The sequence below is a fragment of the Dermacentor andersoni genome, chromosome 3 (genome assembly GCF_023375885.2).
Source record: "Dermacentor andersoni chromosome 3, qqDerAnde1_hic_scaffold, whole genome shotgun sequence".
Classification (NCBI taxonomy): domain Eukaryota; kingdom Metazoa; phylum Arthropoda; class Arachnida; order Ixodida; family Ixodidae; genus Dermacentor; species Dermacentor andersoni.
Window position 1 is genome coordinate 105,507,541 of NC_092816.1, and position 21,479 is coordinate 105,529,019.

General features: G+C 48.6%; 1 protein-coding gene across 1 annotated transcript in view; it reads right to left on the reverse strand.

The window, feature by feature from the left end:
• org-1 (T-box transcription factor 1) overlaps positions 1 to 21,479 on the reverse strand; it is a 92,057-nt gene that overhangs the window by 22,848 nt on the left and 47,730 nt on the right. Inside the window, exons 3-4 of the mRNA XM_050186981.3 lie at positions 3,797 to 3,913; positions 1,689 to 1,845 (exon numbers count right to left, since the gene is read on the reverse strand). Coding sequence (XP_050042938.1) covers positions 1,689 to 1,845; positions 3,797 to 3,913 — 274 coding nt within the window. The remainder of the gene's footprint in view (positions 1 to 1,688; positions 1,846 to 3,796; positions 3,914 to 21,479) is intronic.

Sequence of the window (21,479 nt, forward strand, 5' to 3'; positions counted from 1 at the left end):
GAAAAATTAATGAGACAGAAATGTCGGACTCGTATGATAGTGTGCCATGGCATTTCGTTGGACAAGTTCGCTCTACTTCTTTTTTTGTTCATTTCCTTGATTGCGTTTACGTATTTCAGGCATTATGAAGGAAAAAGAAAAGAAGAACCAAATTCGATAGCATAAATGCAAAGACAGGAAAGGTGCCTGAAGAGGAACCTGGGTCCACATTCGCAATAGAGCTCTTGTACCCTGGCAATGTTCGTAAGAGCAAACGCCAGGACATGTAATTACAGCGATAGCGGCGGGCAAGTGGCAAGTGGCACTCACGAACGAAAATCTTTGTGAATTCGACCCCGTGATTACTAGCTTTTTATTTATTTATTTGTTTGTTTGTTTGTTTGTTTGTTTGTTTGTTCATCCACTAACACAAGGCGAATATATGACGGGCGTGAATTCCTTAAATTTGCGAGCGTAAATTATAGATATCTACATATACGACTGGGGCGACATACCGCGTTGCCATCATCTTCATCGACGGCATGCAAGCGCAAATAGATTAACTTTTTCTTTTCTTGCATAAGTTGCATATAAATGGGCTTCCGTACACACTCCCTGCAGCCGCTTTGTAGTAAATGAGCGACTCAGTCAAGTTCTGACAACTTCTTTGCAAGCGTACATTGTTTGTGCGTGACGTCATTGTAGTGTGCATTCATACGCTTTCACATGATATGACGCAGATATTATGACGACGAGCGCATGACTAAACTATATATGCACTTAGGTGAACGCAGAGGAAACTCCAAATGAAAAAAAAAAAAGACTATTGCTCTCATGCACGGTCCGAAGGTCCCACATTCAAACAGGGGCCATATAAAAGAAGGGGCTACGTATGAAAAGCATAGCCAGCAATGCAGTCGCGCTGCAACGGCGTGTTCCAACCTCCATGTGCAACAGGCCTGTCGTTAGCATAAAACGAAGTGGAATCGGTGACATCTATTTCCCGTATGCCTCTCGATAGTGCACCAGCGGGCACGCCTGCTGACGCACGATCATTACGTGTTTATTATACTGAGCTATATACGGCATACCACATACGTAGGAACGCCACACACACCGTCACAGGTGCAGTCAGAAGGGTAGCCAAGGAGGAGGGGAACGTTTTTGTAACTAAACGAGATCTAAAAGATTGTGCGTGATATAACCTGGCAACCCTAATAACGAACATAAACTTGCGGAAAGGGCTTATTTTAATGGACGCTAAAGGAAAATATTATAGGTCGAGGCTAGATTAAACAATTAAGCTTTCGTAATAACAAAATCGTCAATCGCAGCGAGAACAGAGCTTTCTTTAAGCGAGAAAATTGTGAAAATCGATTACCAGAGTGTCGCAACACGTTGTGGGCTATGGTATACTTCTCATATGACGTCAGCATTGGTTGGTTCACAGAGAGCGGTATAGAGGGGCCGGGTCACGTGGAGGTGACGCCAATTCGTCCGTTTTGGCGCGGGACGTTGAAATGCAACAGTGGCACCTTCGGCGGCAATTTTCTACGCTACGGAGTGATCTATAATGGCACAAAAACAAACTATAATAGACTTCTGGACGAAAAATCTATCTATCTAGCCTCGACTTGATACTTTCCCTTTAGTGCCGCCTTTAACGAAACGTCGCGTGGTTTGAAAGCAGAGCCCACGCTGAGACTCACGTGTCCGTTATCGTCGAGCTGATTGTTGGTGAGCTTGAGCTTGTCGAAGGAGACCACCTGCTTGGTCCACTGGGCGCCCTTGCACGGCGACTCGGGGTGCACGTGAATGCGCGGGGGCATGTTGGGGTCCGCTTTGCCGGCGACCATCCAGCTCGAGCTGCGCGTAACACCACGATTTCCCAGAGTTGACTTTGTTTTTTCGACTTGGTGCTACAAATGGGACATTAGACTGCTCGTTTTCGAATGCACTACCAAAGCGTTCTCGTGGGGGGGAGTTAATATTCGACTGGCCAAAATCGGGCGCTCGGAACTCATTTGCCTGCCTATAGTTCAGAGCACCGAGCTCTGTATCTCAGAGCGCTCACAGAGAGAGAGAGAGAGAGAGAGAGAGAAAAGGGAAGAAGGAAAGGCAAGGAGGTTAACCAGACTGAGTCCAGTTTGCTATCCTACACGTGGGGAGGGGAATGGGGAGAGCTCAGAGACGCTCCTAGACCCCCTTGGAGCTGGGAGCGCGACCAAGGTTCGACAGAATTCAGATCACGAGGCCACCCCGTTTGCTCTGATGGGAGCATTTGAACGTTTGTCTCGGGCGTGCTCTCTCTCACTCTATAATCTTGAGAGGTCTCCGCTTCGCCACATACCGATTTGGAGCACGGTAGAAGCTAGTCGAATGCATGTGTACCACGAACCGGAACGAGCCGTTATATAGGAGCGAGAGATGTTTCTAATTAAGAATTTTCTAGCCCTGCAAAGATACAATCCCAGAACGCGGAGACAATACACGAATGGAGCGGACAGACGAGAAAAGCCGATTTTCGTCTGTCCATGTTTGTTATTATTTTGTCTTCGTTGTCAAGTTACATCTGTGCAGCGCTGTAGAAGACCATTGGAGAAAAATTCCAATTATCTTGCATTCAGCCATTGTTCATGCTTCTGGCGGGTGTCAATCGGCCATTACAGCGCAATAAGAATACCAGCTAGCTAAACGAATAAAATAGAGTTATAAAAAGATAACGCGTCTAACTTGACTTAATGTTGCTCTTTAGAACGTCCCTTTCACTTTTATATTTTTGTACTGGAACTTCATCGTTCCAATTTATTCCCCGGGCGAGCAGCAGTGAAGCCACCTCCTATATTGCTGGTACGTGAGTACGTCTATAATAGGGAGCCGCCCCTTGTGGGCACGAACTACTGAGGTCAGGAATGGAACTTGACACAGATCAAATCGAACAGTGGGCCTTAAAGGGACACTAAAAGAGAAAAATGATTTCTTCTGCATCAGTAAATTACCTTTCCACGACCCTAAAAACACCACTCTTACCACAATAAGACGCTTGGTAAGCCAGAAAAAGCGCAAGAACGAAAGACTGGTAGCGACGCCTCCTTGAAGCTTCCACACTTGGTCGCTGTGACTTCACGGATTTTGATGGCATCTTCTAGGGACTACTTACTTATACAGCGGTACAGATTAACTACATTGTGTTCTAAAGGAACCAAATATTAAACATAGCAAGTTTCGGGAACCTTTACTCAGCCAATGCGGCTCAAATGCGAAACCACGCTTTGTAATCCCTGACGTCACACTGACGTACGGGCATCGGGGTTTCGGCGCGAAATTCAAATACTGATACTTCGACCTTCATTTTCTCATCTAATAATGAATCTATTATTTTGAAATAACTGCCTGCAGAGCTCTCAAACAATGCTTTATTAGTCTAAACGGATTTATTGTTTCGATTTAGTGTCCCTTTAACATGCCAAAGCCCTAGATGGGCTATATGAGACATGCCGTATACGATGGCTTTGGAGATAGCTGCGCGGATAGAATTCGGCAGCAAGGAGTTAATTTAGTGTGACCTAAATCAACAAGTTCACCAGAGTTTTTTTCCATTCCGTACCCATCGGCATGCGGCTGCCGCGGACCGGTAACTGAACCCGCGACCTCGTGCACAGCAGCAGAATTCCCTATAGCCACAGGGCCACATGCTGCGAATAACGTATCAAAGGCTTTGCATAAATCGGCACGCCAACGCAGACGAGAGAGGCTGTGAACTGTTCACACATATCTGGCCTTTTGCTGTGAGCAAGTTGGCTGCGCGGGGACTGACCTGTGGAAGGCGTACCGGTACCGCTTGTTGTCCACGGGCACAAAGTCCATCATCAGCATGTAGTCCGCGTGCGGGTCCAGCCCGTACAGCTTCACTTGCAGCGTGGGGAACATGCGCCTACGCATCGAGAACAAAGACCGCTTTTGTTTTTTGTTCACGGCTGATGTCGATGTTCGCAGCAGTTTGCAGCATGCAGCGTCATGTTTAGCGCCAGTGTAGCAGGAGGAGGAGGAGGAGATATAAAAGAGAAGAGGTCGGCCCGGAGGGCGTGTCTCTAGCCTGGTACTCATCACACGGAAGTGGGACACATAGGTAAAGGTATACGTAGCAGGTGATTAGGATATGGTGATTAGGTGATTAGGTGATTAGGATTAGGTGATTAGGATTAGGATATTATACATACATGTTGTCCAAACCATTGCAGTAATTCTGGTTTACGGGTGTATACGTGGATTTCGAAGACGAGGCAAACGTGAAGGAAAGTCTTTATTGGAATTGAATGCTGCGCTTTTACGTGCCCAAAATCACGATTTCATTATGAGGCCCGCCCTAGTGCGGGGACTCTGGATTAATTCTGACCACCGGGGGGATCTTTAACGCACGTGGCCCCAATGCACGCGGGACGCGGGCGCCTTTTTTTCTTTTTTTTTTTTTTGCATTTCGCCCCCCAAACGAAATGCGGCCGCCGCAGCGGGGATTCGATCCCGCGACCTCGTGCTTATGGCAGCGCAACACCATAGACGCTAAGCCACCACGGCGGGTAAGGTATTTATTTGAGCAACGAAACTAAATGACACATTAGCAATTAAATAGAGCTAGCTTATAGATCGGCAAGCGACGATGATTTATTCGCTGAGCCCTCCCTCGGCAAACCGTTGCAGTTGCTTCCCATGCCGCAGCCCCCTACCTCACCCCGTGCCTTGGCTCACTCATACCAGACACTCGGTGGTAAGGGGGCTATAGGTACAGGTTCCGGTCTCGCACCGGCTTCGGACGTCTTCAATAAAAAAAAAAGAAGAAATTGAAGCGTCCGATGGTGGCATCGAACCTCCGTCGCTCACCACAATAGTTCGATGATATATATATATATATATATATATATATATATATATATATATATATATATGTATGTATAACCACTAGCAAGCGATCGCACGCGTCTATACTTCTTCCCTGCCAACGCGAGCAAGCCCTTTCAGATGCCTGGCGCACATCAAGAGCGAGGTCTAGACCACAAGCGTGCGCGCGCCAATTTCCATTAAGGCCACAGACTCGGGACTGAAACCGCGAGTGACACAAGTACAATCGATCTTATACCACTGCCTTTCGCTTGCCTAACGCGCATATATATCAACGAGTTTCTTGTGAAAGTGACGGTGCGCCAGTTCCGTCCATTTGTCCATCGTGGCTGCATGGTGATATCTACGAGACGCTGTGCTATAACTGCGTCGCCTTCGGGATCGGCCCCAGTCATAACGAGACACGTTGTAACAAGAGGGGGGCGTATATAAACTTTTGCGAATGTACGAATCCAATAGTAATAATATGCATCGAATATCGAACATTCGAACGCAGAGGCATATATGTTTACAGCAGGAATATTTATTTCGGCATAATTATGTACCACTCCTGTACTGACTATAGCGCAAAAGAGGCAACTAACTATTCATCGACAAAGCGTAATTTTTAATCTGGAGATTAGTAATTGTCATTAAGAAAATTGCACTGATAGCCTCCCAACAACTGTAGAGCCATGTTGCAAACAAGCTTTTCGATAAACAATGGTTGCTGTAGCACCAGCTTCCCAAAAACGCTTAATTAATGCTTGTCAAGAAATGGTCATACATTGGGGGGGAAAAAAGTGCTGAAGCAATTGTGTGCTGTAGACACACATAAAAGGGACGGCGGCAGGGAAAACATCGCATGTTCTAATGTTAAATATAAATCTGTTATATGATCAGACTGCCAAAAACATTACATGGCCCACTACAAGCAAAAGCCAGAAAACAAATTGGCACCACAATTAATTTTTGTTTCTGCATTGCTCCGAAAACATTCGTCGTTTTTCGCTTCCGATAATTCGCGATACCTTCTTTAGCGGAAGGAGAGAGCAGTAGCCAGGCTTAACATTCAGTTGTCGCGAAATTTTTTGGTTAGTTTCGAATATCCGAACATACCTAATTTCGAATACGAATAGTCAGTGTATTCGATTCGTATCCGACATTTCGAATATATTCGACCGCCCCTTGTAACGCTTCTTCGACGCAGCACGAAAAATAAATCGCCGCGCCATCGCCGTCGTCTTCGTATTGCCAGTATTGCTGCTGTCGTTACGGCGTACGGGGAACGTTCTCTCCCATATTCCTGAGCGCGCATGACGTCTCACACAACGAACTCGCGCACATACGTCCACGTACACGCACTCTCTCGGAATTTCTATTAATTCAACGTACAATCGTAATACACTGCCCTCCAGTATCAGGAAGGCGCAGAGCTTTTTTATACGCTGTCTCTATCCGTATAGCGCAACCGCGGACATGCGCTAAGCTCATGAGCACCACGTGGGATGCAGTCCAAGTCTGGCGTCGGTAACCGGGGTGTATAGCAGCGTACCACTACCACTAGTGACAACATCTCGACGCGATTAGTGCCAAGAGGCTATCCGCTCTCGCCCCCCCCCCCCCCTCCCGCTTACATCGAAGAAGAGACGAGCTATCGTCGACGACACCCTCTGCGCGCACGCGATCGAGCACCCGGAGTCGCGGCCGCGGAGGCACCCGACCGCGTGTGTCCGGGATTACGCGGACCTCCTCATGCCGCCGCAGGGAGCGAAGAGACGGCGCGCGTAAAAGTCCCCGGGCGGGACGTCCCGCGCGTACGGGCCGCGCAATCCGGGTGAATGATTGCCGGGAGGCAAGGGGGGTGACGCACGCCTGCGCGCGATGATTACCACATGGACGGTGCTTGAGGCTCGCGCGCCGCCGTCCCACGCACTGCTGCATGCAGCAGCCTCTGCTGCTGCTGCTGAGCCCGCAAGATGCGCGTATACGCGAACGGGGCAGTGCGTAGTATATACACGAGGGCGCCCTTCCCGGGCAAGGACATTTATCGGGCGCGCCACGTATACCGCGAAAAAGAACCGGGAGCGCCCCACGAAGCAGCGGCGTGGTGGGATGCCGCGGCTCCCGTATATATCCACGCTGTACTATGGGAACGGACTTATACTCCGGTGCAAGTTGCGCGATCTGTGCGTCAAAAATGAAGACGATAGATTGAGAGAGAGAGAGAGAGAGATTTCTCTAAAAAAATCCCGGAGAGCGCAGTAACTTAGACCGCAATGTAGTCGTGATAGTAACCTGTGCCTTTCGGATAGTTTGGGTGTCCGCCGATTTTCGGTAGTTGCGCGCGTTATTCGCCGTAACGGGGACAGGTACGCACGCGGTAGATTGTAGAAACATGAAATTTACTCTGAAGGAACGAATTGCGTCAGCGCTCTTTGTCGAACAATCAGAATTATATGGTCCCTCGCGCACGCACCTCGCTCACGTTGATGGCAGCATTATCCGTTTTTTACGTTATGCTCCTTTCGTATATCTTCTGCTTAAACCTTCAATAAACGGTAGTAAGAATGAGCGCCGTGTTTGTCTGACGTGTTTCTACGTCTAAGTGCCGCGAGTAGCGTCCGTCATCGACTTAATATACCCTAGAGGATAGCACGATAGGATATGCATGTACGTGTGAATTACGTGCACATGTCACGTTACACATGCAAACGCAATACACACCGCAACACCAAACAAAACTGAAGTATCTCACGGAGATCTGTGTCTCGGAAGAAGTTTACAGAAGCCTGTCCTTCGTTGCCCGAGGTGCGCAGGTATAGCGAAGTATGCGTGTTGCAGCTCGAGGGATGTGACAGTCTCTCGCGAATGTCCAGTGCGGACATTATAGGGCTTTTCTTTCCGATGTAAATGTCCTGTACGCGCAGACCAAGTGAGCCGTGTCTTCCCGTGTGTTGCGTGTAGGGCAGCGGCGCGGCGCGCTGGTTTGAGGCTATGTTCCTCCTCGCCGATAAAACAGGAAAACTTGCGTCGCATTGACCATTTAACCGCCGCACTGAATCTTCCCGTCGTATAGACGCTAGCATGCGCATTGGACCTGCATAACATTAAGAATAACGGGCTTTGTTTAGACTATCCGTCAGAAAGAATTGTTCAGTTACATTAAAGGACTAGTTTTGCCGTTGATATTAAAAAGCCATTTTTTGTAGGAACGGAATTTTTTTGAGTGACAACAAAACATACTACCCACAAGAAATGTTTTGGGTTGGAAATCATGACGCATCGTCAGAGAAGCAGTGACAGTTGGTGCGTGTGCAGAGCGGCTCCAGCAGCAATGTTACTCCAACAATGCCCCCGTGTTCACTACTTTGAAGACGTGCCGTGCATTCAATGCTTCGTACTCAACAGCAGTCATAATGCAAAAGGCGTCGTTGCAATCGTGAGGACTCGGACACTACTATGAAAACGTACCGTGCATACAATGCTTAATACTTTGTATGTGCATCGTCCTGGTGGAATTGCGCCGGGCTTGTGACTCAGTGTCCGAATCGTCTCTTATTGAAATAAACTTTTTCCAAACAAACTGCAATCGTGACACACACACTTTAATAACTTTGACAAAAAAAAAAATAGTGTGATGGCTCCAGTAGGGCAATCCGACAGAAGAAAGTCGCATTGCAGCCCTAACATACGCAACTTAATAACTTTGGTTAACCTCCGTGCCTTTCCTTCTCCACATTTTCCTTCCTTCCTTCCTTGCCAAAGATTGCCAAAATAATTAGGAAACATTCGCACAGCACACGTATGACACTGAGTGGCTTCAGTAGTAATAGGACCGAAGAAAGTCAGGTAGCAGCCGTGACATGGCCAATTTAATAACTTTGGGGAAAATATTCACGCAGCACGCATATAATACGCCCACGTGCGTTAACGTTGCCGATAGCGAAATTTTCGAATCGAATAGGTGTACACGCAATCGAGGAAAACTATAATCGAATCAAATACCGAACATTTTATCAATTCTAAGCAAAGTGAAATAGAAAGGTTGTGTGGCGTTCACTTGGCTAAAACTAATGCTTCTTAACTTTATATGTGACACGCGTGATGCATTTCCTAGCTGGACTTTATTACAACTGAGGAACTTCTAAATGAGAAACGACCGAAAAAAAGTGATCATATCTGGCGCAACCTGACAATGAATGACAGCGATGGAACTAGGTGAGGTGGTCTAAATAATAAACTACTTTGCTTCACTTAAGAAATTATCAGGTTGCATAAGTGTGAGTCATCCTTATGGAACGACTGGAATTTATTGAGCAGAAGTAAAATACATGCCAGAACATGCCAACGAGATGTGCCAAAAGCGCTGTAACGCCCTCAATGGCTGTCAGAGCTGAAGCCCGGCCGCGGTTAGCTTCTCAATAGCAGTTCTCTACAAAGGTTGCGATAATACCGCATTTACCCGTGCAAATCTCATACTCCTTTACTCCGTGCGCTCGCATTAGGAAGTGGTAGCACATCTCCGCAGCGACCACCGCAACCTTACACCAGAATCATTCGAAATATACACGACTTGCGTCTGGCTTTCTCTCTGTCTGTAGACTCCCATGAGTGTCCATATTTCTCGTACTCGGACAGAAATGAATGTTCGACAATTTCGAATAGTCATTTCTTGAGCAGAGTACGAACCGGATGGCAAGCACTCCAAATTTACGCTTATCCAGACAACCAGAAGTGTGCGAACATATTAAAATTTTCTAATATGTTCGCCCATTCGTGGTTGTCCGATACGCGTAAATTAGAATTTGTTGAGTATGCCCCTCACTGCTCACGTTTACGCTGGTAATCTTAGATCGAGTAAACGAGCGTGCACACACATGGTCTCTATGCCTCCACGCATAAAACAATCACACGTTTATCTCTGCTGCGACAGACACCTCGCTTCATGACACCCAAAGTACCGTCAGTTTTTTACCTCCGTTATTGTTTGTTACCCCTGCTTTATCTTATTTCTGCTGGCCCTCATGAAACATGAAACACTACCGTGGACGCGTTGACATTTGTTGATGATGCGTCAGATTACATTTGCTTTTCCGTGTCTACGACAGTGTTCAATTTCTTTTCATCCAGCCTTCTCGAATGATGTTACCTCAGCCACCTTTGTTCAGGGAAACACATAGCAAGCCACCCATTCACTGGCATTCTTCAAAACGTTGCTTCTGAGCACCGTTTGCCTCGCGTGGAGCTGTCGTGTACGCGTGCGCATAACCACCATTTATTAATGCAATAGCGTTAACGGCCCCGCGGTGTCCCAGAAAATCCGGCGTCGCTTTATAAAAAGTTTATTTCAACAAACGACGACACGAACACTGAGTCACAAAGACGGTCCAATTCCACCAGAACGTTAACATCTACAAAGTACGAAGCATTGTATAAACGGCACGTTTTGACAGAAGTGTCTTAGTCCACGCTCACTAACGCATAACCACATAGACCCACATAGACCCAGGGAAACACACAGTTACACATAAACTAATTGTCACATTACACAAAAACATGTTCAATATATACAGTATACACAATGGTTATGTACAATGATGATATGACTTTACATAGTTTTGGAGCGATGCTATGAGATGTGTATTTACAAAGATGAACATGCATACGAGAGCATACGGAAATCGCGGGCACCTATACGTACATGTATACGTAGTGCATTGTTTTGATGGCCTAGCTACAAGAACCAGGCCGGTCCAAAATTAAGTCATACGCGACCATCAATCACCGACAGGAAACAGCATGACCCCTGCAGAAGGAACTCCTCTTCCCCGAGAAAGAACAACTCCTCTGACAGAAATGACGGTAGTGGTCGCTGGAGCCGCACCGACGACACACGCGTTTCAAGCCGCGGCAGTCAAACATCACACGGTGGAGACCCTCAGGTAATTAGGGACAGGGATCGTGGTGTTCATTTCCATTCGAATGAACAATGTTCCCGTGAGCACGCCACGTCGTCCGCTCATAAGACCAGCGTTGACAGACAGAATGTTGCCGTGGCGATAGTGCCTGTACGAGGACTTCGTTCGGAACGAAGGACGGCAAGAGGAGGCAGGTTACGTGGGTGACCTGCGCGCCGACGGGAACGACAGGACGACGCTCGCCATCGCGGTGACAAGACAGCCAGCATGGACGATTAGAGTCATGGAAGCCATGCTGCTCTTGAGTGTGACTTGGAAGTTGAGGGCTCCTATGTGCTGAAAGCAGTAGACCTCAGAGAGGCCAGCTATAGAGGGCGTTGCATCGACGACGGTCTCAGGACCATTCCCCGTAGGGACAACAACGTCGAGTCCGGCGACGGCGTCACACGTCTAGCGTCGACAGTCTTCTCGCGAAACATCATTCCGAACCACGCACACTCAACTACTCTTCTATCACCAAAGTTGCTCATACCTTCGCTTTCATTCTTGACAAAGTTATTCTTCGGTATTTTGAGAACGACAGCCGACAAACAAACACAGACAGCGCATACCTTTCATACTAGATCTTATCAGATTGGAATGTTAAAAGCGCGAAACAATAACAGGATATCGACCCACGCAAGAGGCCGCGTTTCTACCAGAAAGCTCGCCTTCGTGCATTGCGGTCGCCGCCAGCGTTTCCCGGTAAACATTACGGTTACGCAAACTGCTGTTGCCGGGTAGCGCGAAAAGCAGGGATCTTTGAATGATATCGCGTTCCACACTTAGAGAGGCAAATCTTAAGCGTCCTCCAAATTTTCATTTTCTTTCCCCTTTCTCCTAGTGTAGGGTAGCAAACCAAATGCAACCTGCCAAACCTTTATCTACTTTTCGATTTCTGCTTATTTCGCCATTTAGGCCTGCTTCCAACAGCTAACACCGCATGAACACGGTATATGCGTTTCCCGGAGAAGCGATCTGCAGGACTTCCCCTCCCAACAGCCAGCACGTTGAGCTCGACGCACAGTAGCAGCACCATAGATATACCGGGACGGTCCATTTACGTCGTCGTGCCCGATATGTGGATTCCAAGGGGCCGCGTACGAAGGAGGATGCCTCGCAGCCACTGCAGAGTCGTTGCGCTCGAACAACGTGCGGCGAAGGGGCAAGCGCGCACGCGTGGAGTTGCCCCCCTTGAGAGCTGCTAATGAGACAAGACCGCCCATGTTGGTTTTTGGATCTCGGCGTTGCTCCGGTGGGGGAGGCGGGCAGGCGTGGGTGCTTGTCGGGCGCTGCTCCGTCTTGATAGATCGCGCCGGCGAGGCAGCTCGCGGCGCCCATGCAGCTTCGTTCTCTTCCAGTGTACTTTTGTGCGCTGCGGATGCACGGCGCAGAATAGCGGACGGCTAACTCTGAGAACGGTAGGCAGGCAAAAGAAAGCCTACGGTCGTGCGCGTCGGCTGCGGCGTGTGCAGAGCAGGGGATTTCTGACGCAACGAAGGAAACCGGGCGCTCCCTATACTTTATAACGACACGGCGGTTCCGCCTGGTTTCCCCCGTCTGCTCGTCCGTCAAAGCGGGAAAGCTCGGGCTGGCAAGGGACACGTGCGCGCCAAGAGGCCAGCGCTTGCGCGGCATTAGGAAACGCGGACGAAACCACGTGGCTCGGTGCCGCTAGGAAAGAGCTTCAGCTACCAACTGTCTATAGCTGTACAGGAGCCTGCAGATTTGACAGACGCCCTCGGCATCTTTCTAAACGCGAATGGGTATCTCTGGACGTAACAGTTGCCATAAATTTCTCTAAGCTTGCCTCGACTCCAATGTTGTAACTCGCGGTGCGCTCGTTATTGGGCTTGTCAGAAAGATGAGTGTGTAGGGAAAACCAAGAGGGGCTTTGGTGCAGGACACGCGTGTATGATGTGCCTCGTTTTCGAAAAGTTGGCTCGAGAAATTAAGTGTCGTGACGTACAGAGCTCTATATCCGCGATGAACTCGTTTTGCGATCGGAAGTCCGTCGCAGAACCGAGTGGCGCATGGCGAGCCCCTATCGTTAGGCATTGCGTATGCGTGTAACCCCTTTTAAGCAATTCAAGAGATAACGAGGGTTGTGCGGCCGTCCTTAATCTCCTTTTCTGTACCGTGGTGTTCTGATTATGATCACTCGGACACAGCTTCGATTACCGGCTCTAGGCGTCCGTGTCCCGATAGAGACCGAGGGGAAAAAAACATGTTTCGTTCGAGTTTTTTGAACGCACGTTATGAACACCACGACCCATAACCACAGAAATGTTCTTACGCTAAAGTTGCTCGTAAGATCAGTTGACAGCCACTCGTGACGATGGACATATATTATTAGCGAAGGCGGGCGGCAATAACAAAGAAGACTCACGAACAAAATGCTTGGTGAATTCGGTCCCACGTTGCCGAATTTATTCACCGCTAGAGGGAGCGACGTTGTGAGTTTGGTTAGCGATTGGAAGATTGGACGATTGGCGATAGGTAGCTCAAAAGCATAGAGGTGACATAAGGTTAAAAGTGTAGGAAGACGTACTTAAATAAAATGGCCAAATTTAATAACTTACAACACAGTTAAACAAAAATAGAAAGCCGAGCACGGTGGGAACTGCCATCACCCCGTTTCAAAGGGGACGCTCCTACCTTCCATCCATCCATCCGGTTATATGGAGCCTGCATGCAACATTGCATGTAGGCTCCCAAAGTCTGGTGAGAATCTGTGCACAGAGCGCTTGTGTTGCTTTGGGATACTATAGGCCCCAGTCAGTCAGTCAGTCAGTCAGTCAGTCGGTCACGAGCGGCAAGGCTGTTTGATCAGTCAGTCTATATCAACAGCAGCGGTGCTAGCGCCGTCCTTTGAAGCTGACTTCGACCAGTTTAACGGAAGTATTACTGCGGCGAACCGTGTGCTAACTCAGCTGCAAGCGTAAGTGCGCCGGTGGCAACGCAATTAGCGTATAGTGGCTCTTTTCTCGTCCTTCGACGAGACCAGACATGCTACAACAGAAAACGTTCCTGACGAGACGTGGCTAAACAAAGCGCCACAAGAAGTCGTTACCGGCTCAGCCGCCACCGTTAATGCTTCTGGTGTCCCGGAACTCCGCAAAACACCGAGATTAAAGCTTCCTATTCACATCCACTAGCTGCAATACCGGTGCTGCATAAATTAAGCGTTGTAGAAAACGTGCGCCCCCAAGCAACTTGAAATGTGAGCCCGATGCAAGTGCCCGTGTACTTCGTAACTTCTCGGCTGCATGTGATAGAGCGTATATGGTGCGATCGCAATATACTATATATTTCGAAGAACCCACGGTAAGAATTACAGCCCGTACACGTGCTAGTTCTTACCACGGTTCTTTTTTTCTTTTTCTTCGATTCATTGTTTTTTGATCGATGCGTTGAGCTCAGGAGAAGCAGAGCGGCTGTGGGGAGCCTGGAATCTTTCACGGCCGACCACACACGCGCACACAGGCGTGCCCGCGGAGAGCTTCTAAGCGGTGTATACACACGCGATGTTAGGGGAAACTTTTTCTCCCTCTCTTTCTTTTTCTTTCGCGAGCCGGGCTAAGCAACAGGCGCTTGGATCCCGTGCTTTCTAGGGAATTATCGGCCCAGAGATGGGGTTGCGCGAAGGCATCGGAAAACCCGCGCGGACCGCAGCCGCCGTCGAGATGCTGCACCTCGCGAGCGTGGGAAAGTCGAGCACCCTGTAGGTCTGTACACCCGATCTGGTTTCTCTCTGTCTCGATAAAAAAAAAAAATGACGAAGCCGCCCGACCATGGAGCCGTCCTTATTGCGTGCCTTAAGCCCACCGGGGAGAGATACGAAACAATTCTTGAGCTGTTCATATATGTGTTTGCAATTTTCCCGACGCGCTGCAGTTTCCAGTTTATCGCTGTCGACCCCAACCACTGACTGTCGCACAGCAACGAGACCCGTACTCGTTCCCTATCACCTTCCTTGCACCGCGCTTCGCAAAAAATGATACGTGTAAATGCATTTTTAAAAATTTTGTTTACTGTGGTAGCTGTCGTGCCATCACTGCCCCAGTCGTGTTGATGCCCGCAGCTAGCACCGGTGTCCTTCGCAGAAATTCCACAGTGTCTTGCGAAAGGTTTATTAAAAAAAAAGATATTTTCACTCATAACACGCAACAGCGATGTGATAGTTGGGGAAATATTAAATGCAGGAGATCTTGCGAGCCCTGCTTCACACAGGGCTGCACACGTTTATTTGTCTCTAGCTTTCTTGTTAATAATAATAATAATAATAATAATAATAATAATAATAATAATAATAATAATAATAATAATAATAATAATAATAATAATAACAGTACGTTAAGTTGCAAAAGCAGGATAATGCTAATGTCAGCATTTATGCTGACCTTAACCGTCTGCTGTCGGGTCCTGCATACGTGCTGCTCGTTCGGATTCTGCGTATTTTTAGCGCCAGTTAAATATATTTCGATTCTGTATCTATGCGGGATCTATCGAAATAAACGGCGTGTAGCGTTGAAATACAATGTGTGCTTCGACCCCAACGAGATGCGTTTCTTTCCGTTTTTGCTCCCGCCAGGCAGATGGCTCTCTATAAGCAACGCAATCGGGCCTCTCTTTTTCGTTCCTAATTTGCTCTCGACTTAGTTCCCGTCAAATGTACACAACCAATTTACATCCGGCTCATTCCGAAAGCCCGCCCTTCGCGTGGTGTATATATACGTTGCTTTCGGTCAAAAGAAACACGTGCCTTAACTCCAACAGCCAAGCCTTCCTTCGAGCGCCCATAATATGGCCAGCGGCAGACCCTGGACGCCGCACCGAGAGGAGTTACAAAAAAAAAAAAAAAAACTTAAAAAGAAGGAAATGGACAAAAAAACAGCCCAACAATTACACGTATATAAGCTTCGGTTTGTTATTCGAAGATCGTCGAACCACGGAACACAGCGCCGAGCGCGTTTACTATAGCCACAGCTACAAAATAATGAGTTATACGATAAACAACTCCCTCGGGCGTCCGCATACTTTCTTTTTTTTTCTGTTCCTACCGAAGTCTCGCGAGATCCTTCAGGCTGCTTCGCGTTACGACGCCGCTCTCTCGCATGCGAGACGGGGACAGGAACACCCAGCGATTAGGTTACCGCGGTGGCCGCCTTTTTATGCGTCGTCTCCACTTGTGCAACGTCAGTGCAACTGCTGCAGCACGCAGCAGCGGCGTTGGCGGCAGTATGGAGTCGCGCAGCCCCCTCCGCGGCTCAACCGAAGCGCGACGTTGTTTCGAAGACTGGCCTTGACTCTCGTATCACGTGGTATACGCCACATAGTGCATGTTATGTGGACGCAGCATATAGCCACATAGAGGACGCGGTGGTGGTGCTCGCGCTCGTTCCATACATCCATAGCAAGCGCTGCTTCTTCCTAATACGTCTACACGTTTTCTCAGGGTTCTGGACCACTTGTTATCTCTTGTAGAGTTCTTCTTTTCGTTTCTGTTTGTTTGTTTGCGTGATTTATTATGGTGTTGGCTGCTTTGCTTCGCGACCTCGGAGTTTGAGCTATGTGACATTTACGCGTGCCGGATATGTTTATGATGCCGCGCCGTAAACTGAAGGCAGCGTGCACGAAAGGACAGAAGAAAGTAAGGAAGTGAGAGGGCGAAGCGACGAACACAACAGAGAAAAAAGGAAAGCAAAGGACAAGGCACGCTTTCGTCGGAGACTGCTCTCTAACCGAGGAAACTGCAGGAGCGCCAGACAAGCACATTAGTTGTTGTGAAGGAGGAGGGAATAGAAAAGCGCACACAGAAAGGAAGTTACGATCCAAGCCGCGGCACTGGCTAGAAAGCGCAGCGAAAAACAAATTGCGGAAGGAGGGAAAAAAAAAAGAAGGGAAGAAGAACACAGTGTTGCCGTGTGTTGTGTTTTCTTATAACAACGCGTTGCCACACGCTATCAGATAACGGTTCTGCCATGTATACGCGGAAATCGAAACGCGACGACCGCCTAGCTCCTCGGCGATGCGGTCGCGAGGGCCACCGCAACAACAAACAATGCACCAAGGATTCGCTGATGAAACGCGGCGTATACGGAGTGGAACGGGGAATAAACGCCGTCGTCGCAAGCGCAGGGCGAAGAGTCGCTCTTTCTTGTTGCAATGGCATCGGGGGGGGGGGGGGGGGGGGGGAGGGGTAACGGAGGCTACGATACACTGAAACGTGGACGCGTGGACTACAGCGCTAGCGCACGTGTGTATGTTGTCTGTAAGTGCGCAGATCCTGCACGTGTGCACGTGATGTAAATGTGTGCGTGACTGCGTTGCTTTGTTCCCGGGCCACGAATGTGCTGAATCGTAATCGCAGAGAAACTATCTCCTTGCATCGCGCCCCCCCTCCCCCCCCCCCCCCCCCCCCCCCCCCAGGCGTTTATGACCAGCAAGGCCGATCGTGCCACTGTGTTCACGAGCGTGTCAGCGCCGACGAGCGTGCCCGTTCGAGTACACGCGAGCAACACGAGCATGCAAATATGACGTTTCTGCAGTGAGAGTTGTAACTGCGTGTACAGGTGAGCGTCAATAGTGAACCTTCGTCGCCCTTGGCCTCGTACCTGATATCTCGTAGAACGTCGCGTAAGAGCTTTGGCGATTAGAATTGCTCGTGTCTAAATATATCTCTTGACAAGCGCTCAGGGGAACAAACTTTCCACGAAGCTTTTTCCTACGTGACGTGACCGTCTCTATATATTTCAGCTGTCGCCTGTGACAGTTATTCAACATGGACAGTTATTCATCGTCGAGGTAAAGTGCGCTTAATTTGTGGGTCAATTGAACGGGCTATGAGAGACGCCGCGTGTTGTAGGGCTCCGGGTTGATCTTGACCGCCTGTGGTTTTCACTGTGACAGCAATTATATATGGTCACTCCAATCGAATTTTCCTGCTGTCGCTTGCATGCGTTTACAGTTGTGCGGGGGGGGGGGGGGGGGGGGGGCGACATGATGTGAGGAATGGATAAGTTGCTGCGAGTCGAAATCTCGCCGAGTTGTGCCTGCGTTGGCGAACTTCTTTCAGAGCTTGTTTACCGCCCGCCTTTTACTTCACGAGAACGCGTGCTTCGCTGTCAAATCAGCCGAATTCACAAAGCCCACAGATTGTGAAATCTGCGTCATTGGCCAGCCGCCTATGCCTGGTCAATGACGTTGAGCTTGAAACTGAATGAAATGTGTGCATTGAATAATGATGGCGCTTAATGAATACACGTTGAATGGTCTTCTAATAACTTTTGAGATCCTGAATACGACTTTCCGACGCTCCTATAGCTCCTATAGTTAGGCTGACTGGCTTTAAATTTCTGGTGAACCTGTTCGCGGTACGGTAGCAACCTGACGCCTCCTCGTTTCAACTTCGAAATGCACTTGTGAGGCATTTGCACGATAGCACGAAGTATTCAAAAACTATAACGGCATGGTAGACAGGGCCAAATCGAATCAAATAGCATTGTTTTGCCCGGCATCACGAATAGCACGATAAGCCCCGATATCGGTCGACAGCTGTTCTTACATGAACCTTTCGTTGCCACACAGAAGCAGCCACGGGACGGTTAAGCGGAAGAAAACACGATATTTATTTTACCGAGATGACGTCTTGTTAAGTCCAAAGAATGAGGCAACCGGAAGTTGCTGTCGGAACGCTTTCGTGGCCTTTGTTTTCAAACGGTGAAAGTCTCCGTACGGCGCTGTCAGCTATAGTTTCAAACTGGGCTCTGGCTAATGTCGGCCTAGTATCGGCTGAGGCTCAAGAATCCTACGTCCAATAACATAAGAAGGTCAGCAAGAGGATATTGGGCCCCCGCGCCACAGACGGTCGAGCTTCGAGACGGCTAAGGGCTCGGGGTCCAGCTCAGGCCTTCCTCCTCGAACACGTATGAAATGGAAGAATTAGAAGGGTTTGGGTGCGAGCTAGTTGGTACGGATCATTCAAATTTAAAACAGCACAAAAAAAACATTAACAGAATTAACTTGTTAGGTAATTAACCGTGGAACCAACCCGACTGAAAGCTGTGAAACGATAAATTTATTTGCACTCTGATATGAAGATGTAAATAAATCTCCTATATAGTCCCAGAAATAATAGCAACATACACATTAAGAGTATTGAAAGCGTCACTCGAGCCCTATGTATAACATATATGAATCAAAATGCCAGCCACGCATTGCAAGATAATAAGCAACATGCCTACAAATATTCCATGTTGTTTCAGTGGAACACAGTATTCTTGGTCTTCTTATAAGAAAAGCAAAAAAAAAAAAATAACGTATAATAAATACAGTAAATAACGGTACGTCTGTACCGTGTGTACCTACGTCGGTAAAATAGACGAACAGGGATGTACAGGGTTCGAATTCGGACACTGTGCATGCCTACACCTCGCACTCGCTGAGCCATTGGAGGAAGCATGCGCGCACAAGCCAGCAATGTTCTATACGACACAGAGGAGCGTTATTTACATCCATAAACGTTCACGTCTCTTCTTTTTACATTATTTGGTTTCCGCGATGGGTCGAGTTGGTCGGCACCGCGAGTCCGCCACGGCCAGGCGAGGGAGAACCATAAACACGTGTGCGCGTTCTGCAAGAGGGACGTACTGCAAGCAAGCGTGCCTGCGTGCATAAAAATGCGCACCAAGCACTCGGTGCTTCTGCTCCCCGCCAACGTCATCCACGTCCCCAGCAAGAGAGGCCCTCCGCCGAGACGCAACAACCAAAGGGAAGGAGCGATCTGCACCGATGGAGTGGACCAACACGTGTGTGCACTGCGGAAGAGTGTGTATAGTAAAGTCGTGTGCAAAAGAAAAAATAAATAAAACAGAGCGTATTGTGACGTCATGCTGTAAATGAGTCGACGAGGAGAGTGGGTGCCCGCGAGTGGACGCACTATAGGGTGTCGAAAGAGTGTCACAACAACCGACGGTCTCCCTGAATTGCGTCGAGCAAAATTACGTTGAGGTGCTCAGGCTCACTAAATTTGTAAGTCAACAACCTAGCGGAGCTCGAATGCACACGTGAACACGCTACCAATATAGCTCGAGAGGCAAAGCGAAGGGCATGGTTTCTTTAAGCGAAATGAAACGAAAAGCAGGAAATTTATATGCTTTTTTTTCCCGTAGCAGTAACAAGCAAATAACGTAAGTTTAGAAGGCACGGCGCAAGCTCAGAAAATCAAGCACGAAGATATGTAGCTAAGAGGAGCAAACGCGGTCTTGTTGCTGTGCAAGGTACGCAGGATCACATAGAGCTCAGGGTGTCACTGCGATCGCGTACGAAACTTTAAAACGAGACGGATCATTCTGCGCAAAATAACGCCAAGTGCATGTTGCTCGAAGTCCAGTTGAGAAACCACTAGTGACTTCATAGTTCCTGGAATCCACTTAGTTAGTCAAAAGTACTCAACTAACTCTTGTTTGTTGTTCTAAGTTTCGGTATGCCCACTAGGGAGTTGTGTAGAAGGGCGGATAGATTAACTTTGAACCTTGAAGGTACTATATGGTACCCTGGGAACCAAAATATTCACAGATTGCGCACGTACGGAGAAAGCAATGTGTAGAAGGAACGCGTTACGTGGTGACTTTGTTGATGTTGATTGCTTTTCAGTATGGCACGTACCCACCACAGGGATTGGCCCCGGGCTCAGTAAACGACGAGCACTAAGGTGAAGACCTTTCATCTTTTCATGTACCGTTCCTCTTTCAATAGCAGCAACAATTTTCTCGACTGTATCGAGATTCCACTAAGTGACCTGAGATGAAAACGATAGCGCTACCTTGCGGGGCACCATGTCTACGTATCTTACTACCCATTTGCGTGGGCAATCCCCGTTTGGGTATGTACCATGTCGAAAGTAATTAACATCAACATCGACAATGTTGATTCAAGGTACAGGGTACCTTTCTCCGTCAACCTATTGCTTCTTGGAAATCGGTGATGCACCGTTAATCACCGCCATATTATACGCCTCTCAGGACGCGCAACTCAGCTCCCGGTAAGCGAGGCCTTTGTTCTTGATTCACGGCTCTAATCTCCGCTGCTCTGGCTGTGAGAGACTGCAAGGTACACGCCGACTGGCGCACGCCACTCCAGAGGACCGCGCAGTCGTTGAAAGTGCCTGACCGGCATCACAGGCTACTCGTAGCTGGGTTGACGCATTACACTAAAGGCCTCCATTACGGCTAACGTGCCTCCAGATAGTGTCCACGCTCACCTCAATGCGAAATGGAGCTCGAGACGCTGTCTGCGTCTCTCTCGGTCCGAGGTTCCTGCACCTGATTCAAACCCCTTGGAACCCGGGACATCCGACTCTGTTACGCCACAGCACAATAAACACGCCCGTGCCGAAGCGTGGACTTGCTAACGGTTCTTATTACAGGCTTTCTCGGCGCTATACCGGAGCCCCAGAACGCTGACACGCAGATTCGGTAGCTATATAACATCCCAATACTCTAGCGTAAGCACCGACATCGTGGCCAAGTGTCTAAGACACTCGGCTCGTGCCGGCACACCCGTGGATCCTTACCCAGGATAGCGGGTGGAAATTGTGGGATAACGGCCCAGGTTGGCCTGTGGCATCAGGTCAGGGTCTGAACCCGGCCCAGCTGTGTCTGG